The sequence below is a fragment of the Ostrinia nubilalis genome, chromosome 29, assembly GCF_963855985.1.
Source record: "Ostrinia nubilalis chromosome 29, ilOstNubi1.1, whole genome shotgun sequence".
Lineage (NCBI taxonomy): Eukaryota > Metazoa > Arthropoda > Insecta > Lepidoptera > Crambidae > Ostrinia > Ostrinia nubilalis.
The window spans coordinates 3545672-3571976 of NC_087116.1; the positions used below are offsets into that span (position 1 = coordinate 3545672).

Below are 26305 nucleotides of genomic sequence, written 5' to 3' on the forward strand. Positions count from 1 at the left end.
GCAATGACGATCTGCACGCGTTGGTTTGGTAGATGCATTAGGAAATCAAGCTCAATTTTAAGGACGTCCTTAATAAAAAAGCAGCAATAAAGGACATCATCCACGTTTCATATATTTTTGGTCCAAAATCAAAAGTGCCGGCCAACAAAAAAAAGTGCTGTATTCTGACAGAATACGTCTGCCTTAGCATTTGTTACTATGGCACCAAAGCCGTAGCTCCACTGTACGTCGAGTATTTGAGATCTAAAAGTCATCGAATATTCATACATTTTTTGTTCAAAATCAAAAGTGTCGGCCAATAAAAATAAAAGTGCTGTATTCTGACAGAATACGTCCGCCTTAGCATTTGTTACTATGGCACCAAAGCTGTAGCACCACTATGCGCCGAGTATTTGAGATCTAAAATTCATCGACGATTCATACATTTTTTGTTCAAAATCAAAAGTGTCGGCCAATAAAAAAAGTGCTGTCTTCTGACAGAATACGTCCGCCTTAGCATTTGTTACTATGGCACCAAAGCTGTAGCACCACTGTGCGTCGAGTATTTGAGATCTAAAATTCATCGAAGATTCATACATTTTTTGTTCAAAATCAAAAATGTCGGCCAATAAAAAAAAAGTGCTGTATTCTGACAGAATACGTCCACCTTAGCATTTGTTACTATGACACCAAAGCTGTAGCACCACTGTACGTCGTAGTATTTGAGATCAAAGTCAGTCGTTTCATATATTTTTAGAACTCAAATACTACGATGCACAATGGTGCTACAGCTTTGGTGCCATAGTAATAAATGCTAAGGCGGACGTATTCTATCAGAATACAGCACTTATTTTTTGGCCGGCACTTTTGATTTTGGACCAAAATGGATGATGTCCTTTCGATTACGAGACCTTTGGTGGCATTTATTTATGATTGTTAAATGGTTCACAGATAAGACAGGTTATGAAACACTGCCTTAGGGGACAAATATTCCGCAGCATGTGTCGACAACATGACAAGCGAATTCGAGCGATTTAGTTTGACATATCTGTCACATGACAATTATATAATGTCGAGCGAGGTCCAGCAATGTCCGCTAATTCACCCGACATTGCTGGCAACACGTGTTAAGGGATATTTGTCCCCTACTGTAGTCCCCTAGAGTGTGAAAAAAAAGTTCTGACTCCATTAATCTAAGATATTTAAGTACTTTATTCTATGGGTTTATTTTTAACGACAGAACAGTCGGCTACGGGTTACAAGAAAGAAAAGTCTATATTGTCAGAGTCGCTCTGGCATAGAATAAGGCAAATAAATAAAATAAAGATTATGTTAACTACTGGTAGTAATACAGTACTTATTATTATTCTGTGGTAATACTTACTGTGGACTTAAAAGTTCCTGTATCAGTTTGTCGCGCTGTTTGAAGCAACCTAAGCTGCAGATGGCCTGAAATGAAAAAATAATATGTTAAATCGATAGATAGAAGTAAAGTTAACTGCGCACCTCGCTGGAATGTCTCTCCCACTCGTCGATGTGACGTCACGGCCACCAGTGCGCAGTTAACTCGACCGGGTTGTATTGACCAAATCATTTTATCTATTTCTGTATTGCTGTTTTGTGTACCGAAAAAATAAGAGGAAGTGCTTTTCCTCTCATTCAGACAGCAGACAGCAGTCGCCCAGCAAGCGAAAGGTCGTGAGTTCCGCCTCTGAAACCGCCTCTGTGGTCTAGTGGTAAGACCACTGTTCGGTTTGGTTGGTGGCAGGTCTCGTTCTAAATCCGCCTGGTTACCTACCACCATCTTACCTAAGTCTGTCGCCATAACAACAATGTTAACAGCATTGTTGTGTTCCGACAGTTAGAGGTAAGGTTATTATATTATTAGGTAAGAGTGTCCATCTTCTGTTACCACATTTAAAGCAAATAAATGATGATTCAGATTCTGAAGATAGCCAGTTCCTCTGTTGTTGAGGATTCCGGGTGAAGCTCGCTTCCACCTTCGGCCTTCCTTATTGTGGATTTAGAAACTGCGGGGTTACTCCGAAAAACGTTATCCGAAGTTTCGAATGTTGCTATCTCTTTCACGCAAAACGATATGCCAGCGCGAGGGACGGTGACAGATAGAGCCGAAACCACGTAATCGGTGTTCCGAAGTAGCACCGCTAACTACTGACCTGCACTCTTTTGTTACTTGTTAATATAAATTGCCTCAGGTGTACTGTGGCGACTGTGTACTGTGATACTGTAGAGCTGTATTCAACGCTGTGCGTTCACTTGAGCAAGCAACGTTTGTGAACACATTAAAGAGCTCCCTATTGTGGATTTAGAAAACTGCAAAAGTAAATTGTCTCAGGCGGGAACAGAACCCTCGCCTGCTGTAGCGACCGACCTGCAGCACGTCCGGGTCGACGGCCTCGGCGGACGGCAGCACCCTCGTCTGGACCACCTCCATCATCGGCAGCTCCTGCTCCAGCTCGCCGCGCCCGCCCGCCGTCACCCACGGGTGCCGGGTGATCTCCGCTACAGTCCGCTCGCCGACCGAGTAGCATTCCGTCCAGTGACCCCGAGCGACTGTGCGACGGGCGGCCGCAGTGAGTGTGCGAGCGAGACAGCAATATAATTAGAGCGACAAGGATGGGTAGCTGGGGTCATTGGACGAAATTCTACGTGTTCGGCGACCGGACTTTAGTTGTAGAGTGGGACTCTCGAGTAAGCTAGATACCACCATCCATCTTCAGCTGGATAGTTTTTCCTCAGGTAAGATGCAGAAGACGCCCGTATTCACAAACTTTACTATGAGGTCTCACAGTGCGCGGACGCACAGGGTCACACACGAACCAATCTCAGAGCTCTAACGCTGTGCGTTCGATTTGCTGCTTCACTTAAGCAAGCATCGTTGATACGGGCGACTGTGTACTGTGATACTGTAGAGCTCTATTCAACGCTGTGCGTTCACTTAAGCAAGCAACGTTTGTGAACACATTAAGGAGCTCCCTATTGTGGGTTCAGAAAACTGTAAAAGTAAATTGTCTCAGGCGGGAACAGAACCCTCGCCTGCTGTAGCGACCGACCTGCAGCACGTCCGGGTCGACGGCCTCGGCGGACGGCAGCACCCTCGTCTGGACCACCTCCATCATCGGCAGCTCCTGCTCCAGCTCGCCGCGCCCGCCCGCCGTCACCCACGGGTGCCGGGTGATCTCCGCTACAGTCCGCTCGCCGACCGAGTAGCATTCCGTCCGATGACCCCGAGCGACTGGGCGACGGGCGGCCGCAGTGAGTGTGCGAGCGCGACAGCAATATAATTAGAGCGACAAGGATGGGTAGCTTGGGGTCATTGGACGAAATTCTACGTGCTCGGCGACCGGGCTTTAGCTGTAGGGTAGGTCTCTCCGGGCTTGATCTAAGTAAGCCAGGGCAAGACGCCCATATTCACAAACTTTACTATGAAGTCTCACAGTGCGCGTGGACGCACAGGGTCACACACGAACCAATCTCAGAGCTCTAACACTGTGCGTTCCCATCAGGTAAGATGCAGAAGACGTCCTTATTCACAAACTGCTATGAGGTCTCACAGTGCGCGTGGACTCACAGGGTCACACACGAACCAATCACAGAGCTCTAACGCTGTGCGTTCACTTAAGCAAGCATCATTTGTGAATACGTTAGAAAGCTTCCTATTGTGGGTTCAGAAAACTGTAAAAGTAAATTGTCTCAGGCGGGAACAGAACCCTCGCCTGCTGTAGCGACCGACCTGCAGCACGTCCGGGTCGACGGCCTCGGCGGACGGCAGCACCCTCGTCTGGACCACCTCCATCATCGGCAGCTCCTGCTCCAGCTCGCCGCGCCCGCCCGCCGTCACCCACGGGTGCCGGGTGATCTCCGCTACAGTCCGCTCGCCGACCAAGTAGCATTCCGTCCAGTGACCCCGAGCGACTGTGCGACGGGCGGCCGCAGTGAGTGTGCGAGCGATAAGGATGGGTAGCTTGGGGTCATTGGACGAAATTCTACGTGCTCGGCGACCGGGCTTTAGCTGTAGTGAGACTCTCCGGGCTTGATCTAAGCAAGCCTGGGCAAGACGCCCGTATTCACAAACTTTACTATGAGGTCTCACAGTGCGCGTGGATGCACAGGGTCACACACGAACCAATCTCAGAGCTCTAACACTGTGCGTTCACTTAAGCAAGCAACGTTTGTGAACACATTAAAGTTCGATTTGCTGCTTCACTTAAGAAACTATCGTTTTTGAATACGGGCGACTGTGTACTGTGATACTGTAGAGCTGTATTCAACGCTGTGCGTCCACTTAAGCAAGCAACGTTTGTGAACACATTAAAGAGCTTCCTTATTGTAGATTTAGAAAACTGTAAAAGTAAATTGTCTCAGGCGGGAACAGAACCCTCGCCTGCTGTAGCGACCGACCTGCAGCACGTCCGGGTCGACGGCCTCGGCGGACGGCAGCACCCTCGTCTGGACCACCTCCATCATCGGCAGCTCCTGCTCCAGCTCGCCGCGCCCGCCCGCCGTCACCCACGGGTGCCGGGTGATCTCCGCTACAGTCCGCTCGCCGACCGAGTAGCATTCCGTCCGATGACCCCGAGCGACTGTGCGACGGGCGGCCGCAGTGAGCGTGCGAGCGCGACAGTAATATTAGAGCAACAAGGATGGGTAGCTTGGGGTCATTGGACGAAATTCTACGTGCTCGGCGTCCGGACTTTAGCTATAGGGTAGGTCTCTCCGGGCTTCATCTAAGCAAGCCTGGGCAAGACGCCCGTATTCCCCAACTTTACTATGATGCTTCACAGTGCGCGCGGACGCATAGTGTCACACACGAACCAATCTCAGAGCTCTAACGCTGTGCGTTCGATTTGCTGTTTCACTTAAGAAACTATCGTTTTTGAATACGGGCGACTGTGATACTGTACCTATGTGACTGTGACTGTGTACTGTGTTACTGTAGAGCTCTATTCAACGCTGTGCGTTCACTTAAGCAAGCAACGTTTGTGAACACATTAGACAGCTTCCTTACTGTGGGTTTAGAAAGCTGCAAAAGTAAATTGTCTCAGGCGGGAACAGAACCCTCGCCTGCTGTAGCGACCGACCTGCAGCACGTCCGGGTCGACGGCCTCGGCGGACGGCAGCACCCTCGTCTGGACCACCTCCATCATCGGCAGCTCCTGCTCCAGCTCGCCGCGCCCGCCCGCCGTCACCCACGGGTGCCGGGTGATCTCCGCTACAGTCCGCTCGCCGACCGAGTAGCATTCCGTCCAGTGACCCCGAGCGACTGTGCGACGGGCGGCCGCAGTGAGTGTGCGATAAGGATGGGTAGCTTGGGGTCATTGAACGAAATTCTACGTGCTCGGCGACCGGACTTTAGCTGTAGAGTGAGACTCTCGAGTAAGTTAGATACCACCATCCATCTTCAGCTGGATCGTTTTCTCTCAGGTAAGATGCAGAAGACGCCCGTATTCACTAACTTTACTGTGAGGTCTCACAGTGCGCGGACGCACAGGGTCACACACGAACCAATCTCAGAGCTCTAACGCTGTGCGTTCGATTTGGCGACTGTGATACTGTATGTGACTGCGACTGTGTACTGTGATACTGTAGAGCTCTATCCAACGCTGTGCGTTCACTTGAGCAAGCAACGTTTGTGAACACATTAGAGAGCTTCCTTACTGTGGGTTTAGAAAACTGTAAAAGTGAATTGTCTCAGACGGGAACAGAACCCTCGCCTGCTGTAGCGACCGACCTGCAGCACGTCCGGGTCGACGGCCTCGGCGGACGGCAGCACCCTCGTCTGGACCACCTCCATCATCGGCAGCTCCTGCTCCAGCTCGCCGCGCCCGCCCGCCGTCACCCACGGGTGCCGGGTGATCTCCGCTACAGTCCGCTCGCCGACCGAGTAGCATTCCGTCCAGTGACCCCGAGCGACTGTGCGACGGGCGGCCGCAGTGAGTGTGCGAGCGAGACAGCAATATAATTAGAGCGACAAGGATGGGTAGCTGGGGTCATTGGACGAAATTCTACGTGTTCGGCGACCGGACTTTAGTTGTAGAGTGGGACTCTCGAGTAAGCTAGATACCACCATCCATCTTCAGCTGGATAGTTTTTCCTCAGGTAAGATGCAGAAGACGCCCGTATTCACAAACTTTACTATGAGGTCTCACAGTGCGCGGACGCACAGGGTCACACACGAACCAATCTCAGAGCTCTAACGCTGTGCGTTCGATTTGCTGCTTCACTTAAGCAAGCATCGTTGATACGGGCGACTGTGTACTGTGATACTGTAGAGCTCTATTCAACGCTGTGCGTTCACTTAAGCAAGCAACGTTTGTGAACACATTAAGGAGCTCCCTATTGTGGGTTCAGAAAACTGTAAAAGTAAATTGTCTCAGGCGGGAACAGAACCCTCGCCTGCTGTAGCGACCGACCTGCAGCACGTCCGGGTCGACGGCCTCGGCGGACGGCAGCACCCTCGTCTGGACCACCTCCATCATCGGCAGCTCCTGCTCCAGCTCGCCGCGCCCGCCCGCCGTCACCCACGGGTGCCGGGTGATCTCCGCTACAGTCCGCTCGCCGACCAAGTAGCATTCCGTCCAGTGACCCCGAGCGACTGTGCGACGGGCGGCCGCAGTGAGTGTGCGAGCGCGACAGCAATATAAGAGCGACAAGGATGGGTAGCTTGGGGTCATTGGACGAAATTCTACGTGCTCGGCGACCGGGCTTTTGCTGTAGAGTGGGACTCTCCTGGCTTGATCTAAGTAAGCCTGGGCAAGACGCCCGTATTCAAAAACTTTACTATGAGGCCTCACAGTGCGCGGACGCACAGAGTCACACACGAACCAATCTCAGAGCTCTAACGCTGTGCGTTCGATTTGCTGCTTACTTGAGCAAGCATCATTTGTGAATACGAGCGACTGTGATACTGTATGTGACTGCGACTGTACTATGATACTGTAGAGCTGTGTCCAACGCTGTGCGTTCACTTGAGCAAGTAACGTTTGTGAACAATTAGAGAGCTCCCTATTATGGATTTAGAACACTGTAAAAGTAAATTGTCTCAGGCGGGAACAGAACCCTCGCCTGCTGTAGCGACCGACCTGCAGCACGTCCGGGTCGACGGCCTCGGCGGACGGCAGCACCCTCGTCTGGACCACCTCCATCATCGGCAGCTCCTGCTCCAGCTCGCCGCGCCCGCCCGCCGTCACCCACGGGTGCCGGGTGATCTCCGCTACAGTCCGCTCGCCGACCGAGTAGCATTCCGTCCAGTGACCCCGAGCGACTGTGCGACGGGCGGCCGCAGTGAGTGTGCGAGCGCGACAGCAATATTAGAGCGACAAGGATGGGTAGCTTTGGGTCATTGGACGAAATTCTACGTGCTCGGCGACCGGACTTTAGCTGTAGAGTGGGACTCTCGAGTAAGCTAGATACAACCATCTATCTTCAGCTGGATCGTTTTCCCTCAGGTAAGAAGCAGAAGACGCCCGTATTCACAAACTTTACTATGAGGTCTCACAGTGCGCGGACGCACAGTGTCACACACGAACCAATCTCAGAGCTCTAACGCTGTGCGTCCACTTAAGCAAGCATCGTTTGTGAATACGAGCGACTGTGATACTGTATGTGACTGCGACTGTGTACTGTGATACTGTAGAGCTGTTTTCAACGCTGTGCGTTCACTTAAGCAAGCAACGTTTGTGAACACATTAGAGGGCTTCCTTATTGTGGGTTCAGAAAACTGTAAAAGTAAATTGTCTCAGGCGGGAACAGAACCCTCGCCTGCTGTAGCGACCGACCTGCAGCACGTCCGGGTCGACGGCCTCGGCGGACGGCAGCACCCTCGTCTGGACCACCTCCATCATCGGCAGCTCCTGCTCCAGCTCGCCGCGCCCGCCCGCCGTCACCCACGGGTGCCGGGTGATCTCCGCTACAGTCCGCTCGCCGACCGAGTAGCATTCCGTCCGATGACCCCGAGCGACTGTGCGACGGGCGGCCGCAGTGAGTGTGCGAGCGCGACAGCAATATTAGAGCGACAAGGATGGGTAGCTTGGGGTCATTGGACGAAATTCTACGTGCTTGGCGACCGGCCTTTAGCTGAAGTGGGACTCTCCTGGCTTGATCTAAGTAAGCCTGGGCAAGACGCCCGTATTCACAAACTTTACTATGAGGTCTCACAGTACGCGTGGACGCACAGGGTCACACACGAACCAATCTCAGAGCTCTAGCGCTGTGCGTTCGATTTGGCGACTGTGATACTGTATGTGACTGCGACTGTGTACTGTGATACTGTAGAGCTCTATTCAACGCTGTGCGTTCACTTAAGCAAGCAACGTTTGTAAACACATTAGAGGGCTTCCTTATTGTGGGTTCAGAAAACTGTAAAAGTAAATTGTCTCAGGCGGGAACAGAACCCTCGCCTGCTGTAGCGACCGACCTGCAGCACGTCCGGGTCGACGGCCTCGGCGGACGGCAGCACCCTCGTCTGGACCACCTCCATCATCGGCAGCTCCTGCTCCAGCTCGCCGCGCCCGCCCGCCGTCACCCACGGGTGCCGGGTGATCTCCGCTACAGTCCGCTCGCCGACCGAGTAGCATTCCGTCCGATGACCCCGAGCGACTGTGCGACGGGCGGCCGCAGTGAGTGTGCGAGCGCGACAGCAATATTAGAGCGACAAGGATGGGTAGCTTGGGGTCATTGGACGAAATTCTACGTGCTTGGCGACCGGCCTTTAGCTGAAGTGGGACTCTCCTGGCTTGATCTAAGTAAGCCTGGGCAAGACGCCCGTATTCACAAACTTTACTATGAGGTCTCACAGTACGCGTGGACGCACAGGGTCACACACGAACCAATCTCAGAGCTCTAGCGCTGTGCGTTCGATTTGGCGACTGTGATACTGTATGTGACTGCGACTGTGTACTGTGATACTGTAGAGCTCTATTCAACGCTGTGCGTTCACTTAAGCAAGCAACGTTTGTGAACACATTAGAGAGCTCCCTATTGTGGATTTAGAAAACTGTAAAAGCAAATTGTCTCAGGCGGGAACAGAACCCTCGCCTGCTGTAGCGACCGACCTGCAGCACGTCCGGGTCGACGGCCTCGGCGGACGGCAGCACCCTCGTCTGGACCACCTCCATCATCGGCAGCTCCTGCTCCAGCTCGCCGCGCCCGCCCGCCGTCACCCACGGGTGCCGGGTGATCTCCGCTAGCTGAAGAAACAATTCATTGGTAAATACCAGGGTTCGAAATTATCAGATACTACCCGTTCGCGCTAAGTTTGCCGGTCCGTGGAATGCGCGTCCCCTCCTCCAACCGCGATTAAACGCAATTGGTTAGTGATTAAACGCAATTAAGTGTTTTATTTTGCGCAAATACAACAAATTTTTATCAATATTAATAAATAAACAATATTTTCAATAAAGTTTGCTAAAAATTATAGAAGCATTCCTTGAAGTGACGTCATATCGCCAGCGGCAAACTTATCGCGAACGGATAGTACCTAATTATCGGATAATTATCAACAGTTTAAGACACATTTGTCAAATTGTTTCATAAGAAATTCTGATTGCGAATGTTGCTTTATTTTTTTGTTTGCTGATTGTTGTCAAGTTATCCACCGCTAGTCGCATAAAGCTTGTAAAATAGATAAATATTTTGACGCTAGATAAATAGTGATCATTGTGGAGCTAAATAGGTAGGTTTTATAACTATCTATGTTGATTAACGCCCACCACTAGACGCAAGTGCGGAAATACACGTTACAATACCAAAACTTCAAAAAAAGTTATTTTTTTTGTTATTATCAACGGTAATAATTATCCTTTTGAACCCTGGTAAATACCACAGATCACAGAAACTAAAGGTAGATGTGACAAGGGGGCGTGGCCGGTGACGCAGCAATATGCCCAAAAACAGAGGGCTTAGTGTGAGTTTAAATCAAACGCGCTCACTAGTGAGCGCATCAAAAAATGATATTGTGTTCGGGCACACCAAATCAAAACGGAGATAAAAAGTTTCAAATAATTTAAATGGGTAATTCATAGCAGTCCTTGAGTTTAACTCATATCCGAAAAAAGATGTGCCTTTTTGAAATATTGGGGGCAGCACATTTGAGTCCTGTTACTAGGTACCACTTTTAATAATTAGTTAAAATGTTCACAGTAAAAGTTACATATGTAATAAGAATCACTCCAAAATCAATGTCTCGACTGATATGCTATAAAGTACAAACCGTCATCCGTTTCTCCGGGTTGACTTCGATCATCCCTCTTAGCAATTGCTGGCAGTCTGGAGGCACGAAATGAGGCACGTGAAACACACCTCGCTTCACCTGTAATCAACGGGAATTAAATTATCACTGTTAGTTTTTTAAAACTAGTTTTAGGTTACTTTATGTGAGAATCTGTTCCATATTATCAACAGAAAAGGGTTTTAGAGTAATTTGAGATGATTTACAAGCCAATAAATAGTTAATTTTATTAAAATACTGTGTTTAAACAAGAACAACTCATTAAAACACTAAGCTTCTCAAAATTTACTGAAGCAAGGTCGATATTGAATAAATAGCTCAAATTTAAGTAAACATTTAAAAACAATGCTTGCAATATGATCTGTTTTTAGTAAAGTTTATTATAAAAACGTAAAAGACATATAAAAATCAAAGTTTACTGAGTTATATGTGAAAATAAGCCAACTAACCTTTTCCAATAATTGACGCAGGTTATCATCATCAAACGGCAGCGCGCCCACAAGCAAGGCATACAGAATGACGCCACAAGACCAGACGTCTGCACGGCGACCATCATATTTTTCACCCTGAAGAAAATTTTAGGGATTTAGGATTTAGCAAGATTTTTCTTACAATAAAATGTTTGTTTACATTTTTGTTTCTTCTTTGTTTTGACAGATACACACGTTTCATTTAGTGCGATTAGTTTTTATCAATTCGTCACTAATGTTAGAGGATGGAAATACTCATGGAAGAATACATGAAAAAACTATTAACAAAACTATTAAAAAAATTTTAACATAAAAATATTATTCATGCAAAGTTCATTAGAGATTCCTATAAATTAATTAAACCATCACTTCAGTTTCTGTTCCGTAGAATGAAACGTACGGTTTTGAACGCTGGCATTTGTAGATGGCAGCACTGTCGATTAATAATACCAGCATTGCGTAACTTCCTTGAAATAAGGGTATATTTTAAAATATCATACAAAATATTTTTACTACATACCTGATTAGTTTATTTGTAGGTATTTGTAAAAAAATCTTATTTTGTGTCGCTGTTTAAGGTTTAACTCTTTTTAGAGCACAACATGTAAGAAAGAAAAAAAGAAAAAATTTTTTATTTAGTATACCAAGTAATGAATTAAGCAAAAAATGTCGTCAGCGGATTTTTTTATTGGTTTTCAATAATTAATACAAGGTGGTTACGCAGATGTACGCAGTTTTATTTTTATTTTTAATTCCCAAATAGTTTTGTCTGCAGGTAGAAAACTGTTTGGTTTCCACATCTCTGTGGTCATTCTTGGCGTTTCTGAACGTCAAGCTTTGACACACTTCACCGTAAGAACTAAAACGCAACGCACATATTCGCAGTCTCGCGAGTGAAAAAACCGCACTTTTATCTCCCGCAAATCGCATCATAACGCACAACGCATTCGCAGCAAACGCATCTACGCATTCAAAGCTCAAATTGCTCGTGACCCGAACCCCCTGCAGGGGAAGTGAAGCCGATCCATCTTCATCCCGGAGTGTCCCGGTGCCTAGCAGTGGTCGAGCTGACGGAAGGGGACCCGAGATTGGCTCAGAGGTTAGTGGGACCAACTATTTCTCCTCTGCAGGCAAAATCATTTGGGAAACGTAATTTGGACTTCCGATTAAGATCCCGCCTGGTGTGGCTATTTACACGCCACACCATAGTTTTGTGGTCCTTCGAGCCGGATAGCATCAGTAATTTTCGCATAATTTTTTCATATAATTTACGTAATTTTGGTAAACTTCTAGAAAATTCCAAATTCTGACATCTGTCTGACATCTTTGGAAAATTTTCAAATTACGATTAAAAATTTTTATTTTATCGCAAATAATTTTCGGGATTATTGCATTATTGTTACGCATTATAATTTCAATAGGTACGGTTAAGGAACCTGAGGTTATTCTGGGTACAATTTTGGACCGAACGTTCGCATATTCGCAATTTCGCATGTTCGTAAATAATTTTAATATTTTTATTTTTGTTACGCAATTTTATAATTCATAAATACGCAAAATGGAGGATTTTAAACGTAAATTGAAGATTCTTCACGCAAAAAAAGACGCTATATTTAAGAAAGTTAATAGCATTTACGAGCTTTCTTTAAAAGTGACATCATTTGTGGATACTCGGTCAAACGAACACTTCATGATCGAGTCGGAATCTATTGACGCATTACATTCCAAATTTGAGGCTATTGTGGACAGCATAAACGAATTTAGTCTGTTAGAAAACGCATCGGCTGTGCCTGATTATAGCCCAATGATAGCTTTTGAGGATTTATACACTCGCATCAAACGGATGAGGAACAAGATGAGTGCCTCTTCAGCCACGCCATCGAGGCCGGTTGAAACGCATATGCATATCAAATTACCACCGATTGACATTCCATCATTTGATGGTAGCATGGAAAAATGGCCGGTTTTCTATGAATTTTTCAAGGCCAATATACATCATAATCCCCAGCTGACTGACTCGCAGCGTGTGCAGTATCTGGTAGGGAAACTTACGCATAATGCCCTGAAAATTACAGCAGGCATAATTCCGACTGGTGATACCTATCGCGTACTTTGGGACAGTCTGGAAAAGAAATATCAGGACAAGCGTCGATTAGGCATCCATTACTTAAGCAACATCTTAGATTCCAAAACTTGTACATCATCTGCGGGAAGTTTGGATAATTTCATACAACGATATGCCTCTTCGGTCGCAGCTCTAAAACAGTTAGGTATAGAGGATTTGACTGATTTTATATTGCTCCATTGTGCCCTACGCAAGGTTGATGGGCAAACAGCTCACGCCTTTGAATTTTCAGTAAGAGATAAGGAGTTGCCCACCTCAGATGATTTTATAAAGTTCATGCAAGATCAAACTAAGATTATGACGCTTTCTAATAACTTCAATAGTTCGTATTCGCAGTCGAACGCACGCAGCTCGAACAAACCGGCTGAGACTTCATATAAATCTTTTATGTCAAACGCAAATAATAGTAACAGCTCTTGTTTATATTGTAACGAGGGCAACCATAAAATTTACAACTGCAACCAATTCAAAGGTTTAAGTTCTCCGCAAGATAGGTTTGATTTTATTAAATCCAAAAATAGTTGTGTTAACTGTCTTAGCGCGTTGCATACTTTAACTAATTGCAAATCTACGTCAGTTTGTAAGCAGTGCGGCAGGAAGCATAATACACTTTTGCATTTCGAGATTAGGAATGATGATGTTCGCAAAAATACGCATACGCATGCTGTGCACATGAGCACGTCCGCACCGGTTCATTCCGCCGCAATGGGCTCGAACCCGGAATTGAGCGCAGTGAGTCGCGAACCCGTGCAGCTTACCCATACTGCGGGGAGCGCAGCTTCGAATGAGAAGCCACCGCAAGGCGGTTCTTCGCTGTCTTTTAGCGCTAATTTAAAGCCTACCTCTACAATTTTACTTTCAACCGCGCAAGTGTATGCCATGCAGCCTAATGCTAACAACTATAAACGCATTATCCGATGTTTGATAGATAATGGCTCTCAGAATAATTTAATTACAATCGATTGTTGCAAATCTCTGAATTTAGTTGTCATTCCACTTACGAATTCATACGTAAAGGGTGTTGGTTCATCATCGAGGCCAATACGTGGATACGTGGACATGGAGATTCAGTCGCGTATTGATTTAAACAATAAATACCGAATACAGGCATTAGTGGTAGATTCTATAACTAATCAACTGCCTTCGCACTTTATTGAGAATTGTAACATGGAGTATTTGAATGATTTGCCGTTAGCGGATCTTACCTGGAATGTGCCTGGTAATATAGACCTAGTTCTAGGAGCGCAACTATTTCCGTATATTTTTCTGGGAAATCGAGTGGATTCTGGCTCACAAGCTCCGCCAGCTTTATCTACTGCTTTTGGTTACGTGCTCATGGGAGGTAATCAAGGTGTTAATAATATGGCAACTTCATTCTCAGCATTGGCGCTAGATGAAATGGTACATAAGTTTTGGCAATTAGAGGAGTTACCGGTCAAAGGTTATTTGAGCCAGGAAGATACGATCTGCGAGAATTTATTCGCATCGTCTGTCTCGCGAGATGACACCGGTAGATATTGCGTATCTTTACCTTTCTCCAAAGATCCTAGTAACTTAGGCAATTCTCGCACTCCCGCCCAGCGACGATTTATGGCCCTGGAAAGGAAGTTTAAACAGGATCCTTCGTTGCAAGAGCAATATAATAAGGTGATCCAAGATTATATTGATAACGATTACCTGTCTGAGGTTACTTCGGATAACGCTGATGAGGGATACTATATTCCGCACCCCGCCGTCGTGCGACCTGACAAACCCATGCCGCGCATAGTATTAGATGCGAGCGCGAAGACACACACTGGTGTGTCCTTGAAGGACGTTCTTCACGTCGGTCCTAATTTACAGGCCGATCTGTTTCTTCTACTACTTGATTTTAGACTTTTTCCGATAGCCATTACGGCTGATATTAAACAAATGTATTTGCAGATTGGTGTTATTGATGACCATCGTAAATATTCAAAGATATTGTATCGCTTTCATGGCAATGAGCCTATCCGCACATTTCAATTCAACCGCGTCCCATTTGGGCTTAAATCAAGTCCGTTCCTAGCTATGCGCACTGTGCGACAGCTAGCGTCTGACTTGAGCGCAGAATATCCTGTCGCAGCTAGTATTGCTGAGACTAAGTTTTATATGGACGATCTCGTTCATTCTGTTCCTGATGAGAAGACTGCCGCTTGTTTGGCGCAAGAATTGATCTCGCTATTCAAGTCCGGTGCATTTGACTTGGTCAAATGGTGTAGTAACTCTCGTACTTTATTGGAGAATCTCCCTGAGTCACACCGGAGTCCTATAAACTTTTCAGAAGGAAACAATGTCTCTTCTAAGATCCTTGGTCTTTCATGGGATCCAGTAAATGATTCCTTCCATTTTAAGGCATCTCAGAGTATTGAGAAATGCACAAAACGGAATATTCTTTCGGTTGTGGCCCGCCTGTTCGATGTGCTCGGTTTGATAGCTCCGGTTATTTTATACGCCAAGTTACTTATTAAAGAGCTCTGGCTTAGTAACGCAGGCTGGGACGATACACCTTCCGAAACAATAGTTCAACGTTTTTCTGCATTAATCCAAGAGCTACCCTTGGTTTCCACTGTGAAAATTCCACGTCATATTGGGGTTTCTGATAGTTCTGTTGTGAATATCGTTGCCTTCTGCGACGCAAGTATGAATGGTTACGGTTGTGTTGTTTACTTGCAGACAATAGATCAGACAAATATAACGGTCAGATTATTATGTGCCAAATCAAAGGTCTCGCCTACAAAAATTGAAACGTTAGCGCGTCTTGAGTTGTGCGCAGCGCTTTTAATGTCCAAGTTAGTAAAACTTGTGGCTGAGACTTACCGCAAACGCATTCCTATCGCAAATATATCGATGGTGGAAGTATCAATTAATGTAAGGGACATTTTGGCCAAAATGAGTTATATATACCAACGGATTCAGAATTTTCGGCTCTATCGATTGGTATACTTGAAATGTTGATATCTTTAAAAAAAGGTCCCTTACCTTAAACATTTTTAGTCGTCTGAATACGACTTTTGGGGAAATAAATGATTTAAAGGATGTAAATTCCTTTTAATAATACAATTCAGCCCTTACCCTAAACTGTTGGTTTTAACTTTTGAACTCATTGAACCTTACTTCATTTTAAACTTTTTGATTTATCATAATTAGGCCCTTACGTTAATATGCTTATAGGATATCAATTACTTTTTTTGGTGGTGATATGCATTTAATGCCTCCCACTCCTACTACACTTATGAACACTAAGTTGTCTTGTCTCTATCTTTTTTCTGTTCATTTTTACGCAGTTGGGTTTTTGGCCGAGGGGCTGAAGGCTCTTCAGAAGCTGTTCAATTCCGTCATCCTCGAAGGAAAAACGCCTACGGTATGGCACAGAAGTGTGGTGATACTCTTCTTCAAAAAAGGCGACAAAACCTTGTTGAAGAATTATAGACCCATCTCACTTCTGAGCCATGTCTACAAGCTGTTTTCGAGAGTCATTACGAATCGTCTCGCTCGTAAGCTCGATGACTTCCAGCCTCTCAAACAAGCCGGTTTCCGAAAAGGCTTTAGTACACCACATACATACGCCACGGCAGATTATACAGAAGACCGAGGAGTATAGTCAGTCACTTTGCCTGGCGTTTGTGGACTATGAGAAAGCTTCGATCGAGACCTGGGCAGTACCTACTACAGTTTCTCCAACGGTGTCAAATTGACTATATCGATACATCGAAGTGTTGAAAGGCTTGTACGAAAACGCCACATGTCGTTCCGTCTTCAGGATCAAGACTCGAAACCAGTTGCAGCAGCAGACAGGGGGAACTGAAAACTCCGAAACTGTTCACCACCTGGAGAACTGCTTCTGGACTGGAACGGATTCGGCATAAATATCAACGGTGAGTAAATAACCCACCTTCGATTCGCACTCTAAAGGTTGAATACTCTACACTCGGCAGTTGTTGACAATTATATATACCTAGTACAACCAGTCCAGTTAGGCTGGTTATAGTGTCACGCGGACCGTCCAGTGCGGATCCGCTCTACACAGCCGATCTGTAAACTTCGAGGAAGCGTTTTAGAGTAATGCGGTCCGCAGGAATCGCTCGCTCCCTAGCAGTTCATACAGATTGGCTGTGCGGAGAGATCCGCACTGCGCGTGACACTAAAACCAGCCTTAGGTAGGTCCAACTTCGAGGAAGAGGTCAATCGTCGAATCCAACTCGGTGGCAACGTTCAGGAAGCTTCGCGATATTCTTACGTCTGAAATATCGCACTGTCTCAAGACAAAAGTCTTTGATAACTTATGGATCTGAGACGTGGTCGCTTACTGTGGGCCTCATAAGAAGACTCAAGGTCAAAGGCGATGGAGCGTGCTATGCTCGTAGTGATTGAACCAGAAATGACGTGATCCGCAGGAGAACCAAAGTGACTGACATAGTCCGCAGAATCGCTAAAATCAAGTGGCAGTGAGTGGAGCTCGTAGCTTGCAAAGCTGATGGCCGCTGGGGCAGAAAAATTCTTGAGTGGCGACCACGAGCTGGAAGACGTAATGTGCTGCAGACCTCCACTAGGTCGACCGACGATCTGGTGAAGGTTGTAGGAGGTGCCTGGATGCGGGCGGCGCAGGACCGGTTGTTGTGGAAATCCTTGGGGGAAGACCTTTGTCCAGCAGTGGACGTCATTCGGCTAAAACGAACGAACGATGATTGAAAAAAAAACCTAACTGCGTAAAAATGAACAGAAAAAGATAGAAACAAGACAACTTGTTCACAAATGCAGACGTACGCATCATCAGTGACTAAATGTTTTGTTGGTGATGTGTATTTGATGCCTCCAACTGCATTTGTGAACACTAAGTTGTCTTGTTTCTATCTCTTCTCTTCGTTTTGTTAATGAAAACTCGAATGCAACCTCTACTTACATCAGGTTTCAATGTTAAAATTGTCAAGTTACAATAATATTACTGTCGTATTTATTCTTAAATGTACCTTACAACATACATGACATTCCATACTGTGAAATTTCAACATTGTAAGGTACAGTCAAGCTCGTTTCTTTAATGTAAGGGACATGCTATCTTTTAAACTACCCGTTTTTCGAAAATTTGGCGTTTATATTATGAAAGAACAGAAAATTCTAAGAAACTTTGCCATAGAAACTATTTAAATCGTAACATCACATAAAAAGATATTGAGGTATAAAGAAAAAAAAAATCGTTTTTTGGCTCTCCTGAAAAGTCGTGTTTTGTCCCTTACAGTAATTGATATTTCCACCATCGATATACGCATTTTCTGATTCTACGATCGCATTGTCGTGGATACGCTCGTCACCGCATCGATGGTCGGTGTTCGTGAGCAATAGAGTTGCGCAAATACAGGAGAATATATCTCCAGATAATTTTCATCATGTCAGAGGAGAAGAGAATCCGAGTGACTGTCTCTCTAGAGGCTTATTACCTTCTCACCTCGTTAATAACGATTTATGGTGGAAAGGACCCACATGGATGCAATCACTACCATCGGAGTGGCCTCTCGCATCTTTTTCTCCTACTGAATCTACGGATTTACCTGAACATAAGGCTAGTGCATTTAATTAACGTTGAACATTTCTGAGGTGTACCCTGGTACAGATGGTGTCACTCGCGTAGCGATGGTTAGGACCAAATATGGTAACTTTAAACGTCCTGTCGTGAAGTTGTACCCAGTACCTACGCAATAATATATTTTATTTTATCGCATTTAATTGTTTATTGTTAAGTTATTAGACTCGAGGTCTGAGTTCCTTTGATTTATTTTTGTTTTCTTTGAATTTACACCGTTGCATTGCAAGGATTGCAACGTATTAAGTTCACATTATTAAGTTTTTTGAAAGTTTCTGCGAACTTCCAAGGCGGGGAGTATGGTTACGCAGATGTACGCAGTTTTATTTTTATTTTTAATTCCCAAATAGTTTTGTCTGCAGGTAGAAAACTGTTTGGTTTCCACATCTCTGTGGTCATTCTTGGCGTTTCTGAACGTCAAGCTTTGACACACTTCACCGTAAGAACTAAAACGCAACGCACATATTCGCAGTCTCGCGAGTGAAAAAACCGCACTTTTATCTCCCGCAAATCGCATCATAACGCACAACGCATTCGCAGCAAACGCATCTACGCATTCAAAGCTCAAATTGCTCGTGACCCGAACCCCCTGCAGGGGAAGTGAAGCCGATCCATCTTCATCCCGGAGTGTCCCGGTGCCTAGCAGTGGTCGAGCTGACGGAAGGGGACCCGAGATTGGCTCAGAGGTTAGTGGGACCAACTATTTCTCCTCTGCAGGCAAAATCATTTGGGAAACGTAATTTGGACTTCCGATTAAGATCCCGCCTGGTGTGGCTATTTACACGCCACACCACAAGGCTAGCTATGATGGCTATCGTAAACCCCACTAAGTAATAGCATGTTTATGTTAAAACAATTATTAATTAAAAAAAATGGGTAGAATTCAATTTTAGTTCAATTAGCTTTTAATTGAAGGATTATATTGACATAATAAATAACCACAAAGAAACTATTACAAAACGTTGTGAGACTCACAATGTGAGTAGTACCCAACATTCCTGCTAATTGAAAGTTACCTGGGGCGATTCAATTTAACAGCCCTATGATGAATACCAGTAAAAAATCTCACCAATATTATCCACCAGCATAATTTAATCAATAAAAAAAATTGCGTTATATCAATCAATAACAAACGTACTCTTTTTTTTTTAGACTTCTTGGCGGGAATCTGAAGCGTCATGTTAGCGGTTTTGTTTTGTTTCCTCAAATTCGTGTTTGGGCGACTATTAATGTGTAATAATTGTGGATTATTAACCATTAAGTGTTCGTGAACGTGCATGAGTGTGGGCAAGTGAAGCATAACAGTGCATCGTGATTCTTTTGGTTCTCTCAAGTTGTCCATAGGAGGTATCAGTAAAGCACCACAACTTTACTGAGACTCAAAGGGTGGGAAGGGCCCAACAGCGCCCAACAGGGTCCTTAATGATCTCCAAATATAACTATGTAACACGACACCTAAATGTACTATTAAGGAAGCAATAAACGTATTGAGTATTGAGGGGTATCATCTATCATCCTTCATTATATCATTACTTGATCTCATTTTGTAACTCGTATCACATAAATACTTGAAAATGGCACAAATCAAGTCGACCTCGATGTGTTTTGCCAACATCATCAAAAAAGAAGAAGAAATACTCTTTTTTTTCGTCTATTTATAAGGAAACGTGGTAAGTTACGTTTTATGAGCGGGCAACATTTTTTCGGAATGTCATGGCCATTATATTACCCAGCCAAATTCAAATGGTCACTGCTGTCAACCGTTACATGAGACCGCCATAACAAATGCTGTTAGTTAAAGTGAGACGGATATATTTTCATTGTGGTTTGTTCACTTGGCACCCTAGTTGATAATAATTTTCGAACGACCGTTGCTTTGATTCTCGACTGACCGTTGAAAACAAGAATCGTGGTATTTTGTGTAAAGTGCGTGTTTTATTGAAATATTCACGATGAAATCGGCTAAATCTAAACAGAGACTGAATGATATGCGTACGCCGGCTCGGAGTAAGCAGAATTTGTGTGTAGGAGAGCGGGATCCGGTGCAAGTTTATTGCCGCCTTCGGCCCATGCAAAGGGACAGTGATGTGTCTTGTATGAAGATAATTTCGCCTACAACAGTGCTTCTGACGCCGCCCAGTACTGCTATAAGCTACAGAAATGAGAATAACAAGACGATGGAGTACACTTTCAAGGAGGTTTTCCCTCCAGAGGCGTCGCAGCAAGAGGTATTCGATAAGGTAGCTTTGCCGCTCGTTGAAGGCCTAGTCAAAGGTAAGAACGGCTTATTATTCACCTACGGAGTCACGGGTAGCGGCAAAACGTTCACTATGACCGGGGAACCCCAAAACTGTGGTATTTTACCCAGATGTCTGAACATAATTTTCAAAACTATAAACGATTTGCAAGCGCACAAATACGTATTCAAACCGGACAAAATGAACATGTTCGATATTCAAAATGAGGCGGAAGCCATGTTGGAACGGCAACAGGAACTGCACAAATTCAAAAGCGGCAAGAAAAACAATTCGAACCCCGACTTGGCTATGTCTTCGACTGACATTACTAAAGTAGGAGGCATCAATGAAGATAACCAATACGCTGTATTTGTTACTTATGTTGAAATTTACAACAACAGTGTGTTCGATTTGCTCGAAGACGGGCCCATCAGTAAAAACTTGCCAGTGAAAATCATAAGAGAAGACGCAGCACACAATATGTACGTTCATGGTGTCACTGAGATTGAAATCAAGTCTGCTGAAGAAGCATTTGAAGCGTTCTACTTAGGTTTAAAAAGAAAACGTATGGCTCACACTACGTTGAATGCAGAATCAAGTCGTAGTCATTCTGTTTTTACGATACGACTAGTGCAGGCACCAGTCGACGAAATGGGCGAAGCTGTGATCCAAAACAAGAAATTCCTGTCCATTAGTCAGCTGAGTTTGGTCGATCTAGCAGGAAGTGAACGGACCAACCGAACTAAAAATACTGGTCAACGTCTACGAGAGGCTGGTAATATAAACAAGTCACTAATGACACTGAGAACCTGTTTGGAAGCACTAAGAGAAAACCAAGCTAATGGAGCAAACAACATGGTTCCGTATCGTGAATCAAAGATTACACATTTGTTCAAAAACTTCTTTGAAGGTGAAGGTCAAGTTCGTATGGTCGTCTGTGCAAATCCGAGAGCAGAAGACTACGATGAGACGCTACAAGTGATGCGGTTTGCTGAAATGGCAGCAGAAGTGGAAGTTGCTAAGCCACAAAACATCAATAACGTTGCTGCATCTATTGGCCTTATGTCAGGCAGACGTAAAGCCAACCGTCTGTTTAATACAGCCAGAGAGAACATCATTCGTCCTGAAGCTAAAGATCTGGAGCTAGATTTAGGTCTAGTTTACAGTCTAGGGCCTGACTTCCCAAGCTTGGAGCTGAATAGTTCTCAAGCGGCTCATATTATAAAGGAACTGATGGCTCATTTGGAGATGAGGATTACTCGCAGAGAAGCCTTGAAGAGGAGTAAGGCTATCAAAGATGAGAGGCTCCGTTCAGCATTGCTAGATCTGGAGAAAGATTCCATGGAAGTCCGCAGCGAAAACGTTTCGCTACGTGGTCAGCTGGCGGCTTCGGAGCGCAGAGTGCGAGCGTTGGAAGAAAGGCTAACAGCAACAGAAAACGCCTCATTGTCACATCAAAGAAAACTAGCTGAGTTAACCGAATACACGTCATCATTAAAACGCGATTTGCAAGAAAAAGAACTGTTGCTGAGTCAGAAGCAGTTGGAGAAGGAAAAGCAAAAAAAGATTCTAGAACGAAAGTACAACAACAAAATAGCGGCAGAGCACGAGAAAGCTAAAGAAATTAATACTGAGAAGGAGAGATTGAGGAACGCGATTGAAGAGAAAGAGAATCGGTTGAGGATTATAGCTGAAGCACTTCACTCGGAGAGGGGAGATGAGATGCCTAAAAGTACTGGTGATTTTGCAGCGCAGACTGGAAGAGATTTCACACCTGGATCGACGCCTAGGGCTTTGCCAGCGCATTTGCTGACACCCTTCAGCTCTGTCCCGCAAACTAGAGAAACTAGGGACACCCCTGCATCGTCTAGACGTGGAATAGCGGTCGCAAACCCGAGACATAGGCGTTCGCTATCCGCAGACGGGCGAGGCTGGATAGAACATGCCCCCAACAAACTCGTTCCAATGGGAACTGTGATGAAACCCAGCATTTCAAATAGCAAAGTGGTCAACAAGTTAAAAACGGTGAAAGACATAGCAAATTCTAAAGCCTCTAAATACTGCTTGATATCTCAAGAACAAGACACTGATGGGGAGCTAGAAACGAAGCTGTACAAAGGAGACGTGGTTCCAACTTGTGGGGGAGGTGCTCAAGTCATTTTCAATGATGTAGAAATGCTAAAGCAGTTCTCTCCAAATCGGGAATCCCAGACCAGGGTCTCAGCGACGTCCTGCGCCCGGCATTCAGGCAAGAGGAGAGATACAGGCTGTTCACCGCCCCAAACGCCGTCAAATACCAGTAAAAAACAGAGGATTGATGATGATTAGTTAGATTAATCATGTTTTTGACTTGATGACTTTGACCTGGTGTTATTACAAGAATATAAGAAATTCTCATTAATGATTTTGTACCTATTTGTTGATAGTTTCTAGAATAGAGAAAATATCCCAAGCACTTACATTAATCAGTACTTATTGCATTTCAATTATTTAAACTTCCAAAATTATTATTAAATTCTTGTAATTTCACCTTAAAATTTGTTATTTGAATGAAATCTCGGTAAAGTTAAAGTTCTCTGTACAATCCTCTATTTCTTTTATAATCATTAATTTCTATGTTACATAATTACCATGTTGTACTTTTGCTGTAGACGTAACAAATAAGATTTATTTACCATCCATTTTCTTTTTTTTCTTGAATTTGGCTTACGTAACAGTGTCTTAATATTCTGCCTATTAATTTGCTCAAGTTAACTATTTTATGATCAAACCTTTGGAAACACTGTGTAAAAATTACTTCAATTTGCTTTTAATATGTTACTATGTCCAGTCCAATCATAAATGAAAATGCAGCTTTTTTGTTTTCCTTATTTTAGGTTTAAATATTTTTGAACGTTTTGATTTTTCATAAAATTGTATTTTTGTTCGATTACTAGTGTAATGTAGGATACCTTCTTCTCCGAGAATATTAGATTTATTAATTGTAGGATTTTTATATGGACTGTGATTGATGTTTTGTAAACTTTTTAAGTATAACTTTAGAAATAGTTTGGTTTATCGTTTATTATTTATAATAATAGAGATGTAACAAGCCTTATAAAGTGACTACAGTCACAATATATTTCTGTTAAAAATAATGTGTAAGTTCTTTGCATTTTCTAAAGAATGCTAAGAATTTTATGTAATAGAACATTGTTTATTGTAGGCCTTTGTAACAATTGTATTAGATTTTTGACTATTTTCACGAATTTGGCTTTCTTTTATCAAGCAATTAAAATTATTTAGATTATGGCAATAGGTCTCTTATAAGTATGTATAACACCGCTTTATTTATACATCTGACGTTTAGTTACTAATAAAAGTACTTAATTAGTTTGTTAACTATGGTTTTTGGAGATTTGTTAAGTAAGTTGTAGATTTTGTAACAATATTGTGTCAATAAATACCTCTAACTTGTAAAATGTAATACTGTGGGAGTGTATTAAATACCTTTTTCGAGGTAAAAACGCCTTTTATTTTAAAACAGTCGTAATTTATTCTTATTATGGGTATTTTTTAACCCTTTATTAGGCACATGTTGAATATTTTCACAAAGGACAATGACCAAAAATGTATGGAGTGTGGTCCAAATGTCCACCACGAACGAGACCTATGTAGTAAAGTAGTCTACTAAATACTGATTCATTATAACCAAACCGCAATCAAAAATATGCTGTCAGTAAAAAGTTATGACTGAATAAAAAGTCTGTTTTTTACCTTTTCATCCGAAAAATGTTCTTGATATCATTATATCCATTGCATATTTTGGACTAATCTACGCATGTTATGTCATGTCGCATGTGGCGCGGGGTCATAGATGAATTTGATTAAATATTATACTAGCTGTGCCTACGACTTTGTACGCGTAAAAATAGTTTGAATAATATTTCCCATTTTTACAACATTTGTCTTTACTGCTCCGCCCCTATTGGTTGTAAGGTGATGTTATTTATCCTAAAACCTTCCTTGATAAATGGGCTACCCATAACAAAAAGAATTTTTCAAATCGGACCAGTAGTTCCTGAGATAAGTGCGTAAACTACTACAATTTTTAAACAGTCATAACTTTTTACTGACAGCTTATTTTTTTTTCGTCCCATACTGAAAGTTAATCTCTATTTAATGGACTATAAGCCAATATAGGTCTCATTAGTGGTGGACATTTGGACCACTTTTTGGTCATTGACCTAATAAAGTAATTAAGGATCAAATTATGATGGCAAAGAAATTACACTTCTGAAGACCGCATCAAAGTCGGTTCAGCCAAACGTGAGATAACCGTGGACAAACAGTAGGACCAAACCTTTTTTTTTTAAGTCTTAAAAAACACGAATGGTGCGATATGATTTTGTTTTATTTTTAAGTTTCTTGCTTTGTATTGATATTTTTACATGGTACAGTCAGCGTCAAATTGTTCGTGACATAGTACTTATTATTATTCTGTGGTGACACCCAAAGTGTGGTCAAAAAGTTGACAACACAACTTTTATTTTATTTTATTTTTTACACAAGGCATGACCTTAATCCTATTTGATGCTGACTGTACATACCAATTTTTTTCGTTCTTTGAACACTCACCCTAATAACTTCTGGACAGGCGTAGTGGGGGCTCCCACAAGAAGTCTCCAGCAAGGATCCGGCTGGTTGGAGCGAGGCCATCCCGAAGTCTGCAATCTTGATGTTGTTCCGTTCGTCTAGCAGGAGATTCTCGGGCTTTAGATCCCGGTGGCTGTAAGGAAAATGTTTGTGAGATTCCTTGGTAGTTACATAAGTGGAGTAAAGTGACCTTTTTCGGGTATGGAGTGGTTGAGAGTCCAGAACTACACTACTCCATGGATGTTTAGAATTTACGGATTTTCCTATCTGTCCTATTTAAGTCCTATATGGGGGTGGTAAGATGTTAACTAGGTGGCGTTTACGCCGATGTCCGTAAGTCGCCTTTTGGCATCCACGTGAAGATTGGAGGTATACGGGACTATTCCCACTCCTTCCTGCCGCTGCAGCTCATGTGTAGCCAGGGGTAGACCCAGTAGAAATCTTCAACGTAAATAAAAACCCAACCAGCGAAGGTCAAGTTTGTCCCGGGGGAAGTTAAACTATCATTGGAGCCGCAACCATATTAGTCAGAAGAACATAGGAGGAATTCGAGGTTCGACTTCCTTCCATTGCAAAGCCGATGGCATGTGGACTGGACATCAAGAGTGGAGGTTGCTATGCTACTCTTTCTCTCTTATAAAACCCAAGTAAGATAAGAAACCTAGATCTCACCATATAGAATGACTATGACAGAAATCCAGTGCCGATATGATCTGTCTGAAGAATCTCCGAGCTTCCTTCGGGGTCAGTCGGCCCTTCTTCACCAGGTAGTCGAAGAGTTCTCCTCCGCTCACGTGTTCCAGAACCAGATATCTGGAAAGAAAGTAGATTGGATAAGATTCCTTTACATTCATCATCATCATTTCATCCATAGGACGTCCACTGCTGAACATAGGCCTCCCCCGATAATGCTTTCCACGTTGATCGATTGGTAGCGGCCTCCATCCAGCGCTTCCCTGCTACCTTTACGATGTCGTCGGTCCACCTCGTAGGTGGACGTCCCACGCTGCG

At 44.0% G+C, this 26305-nt stretch overlaps 2 protein-coding genes across 2 annotated transcripts in view; one reads left to right on the forward strand and one right to left on the reverse strand.

Moving 5' to 3' along the window:
* LOC135085609 (serine/threonine-protein kinase BRSK2) overlaps window positions 1–26305 on the reverse strand; it is a 75321-nt gene that overhangs the window by 36053 nt on the left and 12963 nt on the right. Inside the window, 6 exon segments of the mRNA XM_063980384.1 lie at window positions 1364–1428; window positions 9054–9188; window positions 10211–10309; window positions 10678–10794; window positions 25277–25427; window positions 25967–26107. Coding sequence (XP_063836454.1) covers window positions 1364–1428; window positions 9054–9188; window positions 10211–10309; window positions 10678–10794; window positions 25277–25427; window positions 25967–26107 — 708 coding nt within the window.
* On the forward strand, window positions 20291–23122 carry LOC135085725 (kinesin-like protein KIF23). Its single transcript, XM_063980524.1, has one exon. The coding sequence runs from the start codon at window positions 20375–20377 to the stop codon at window positions 22985–22987; it is 2613 nt and encodes an 870-aa protein (XP_063836594.1). The 5' UTR covers window positions 20291–20374; the 3' UTR covers window positions 22988–23122.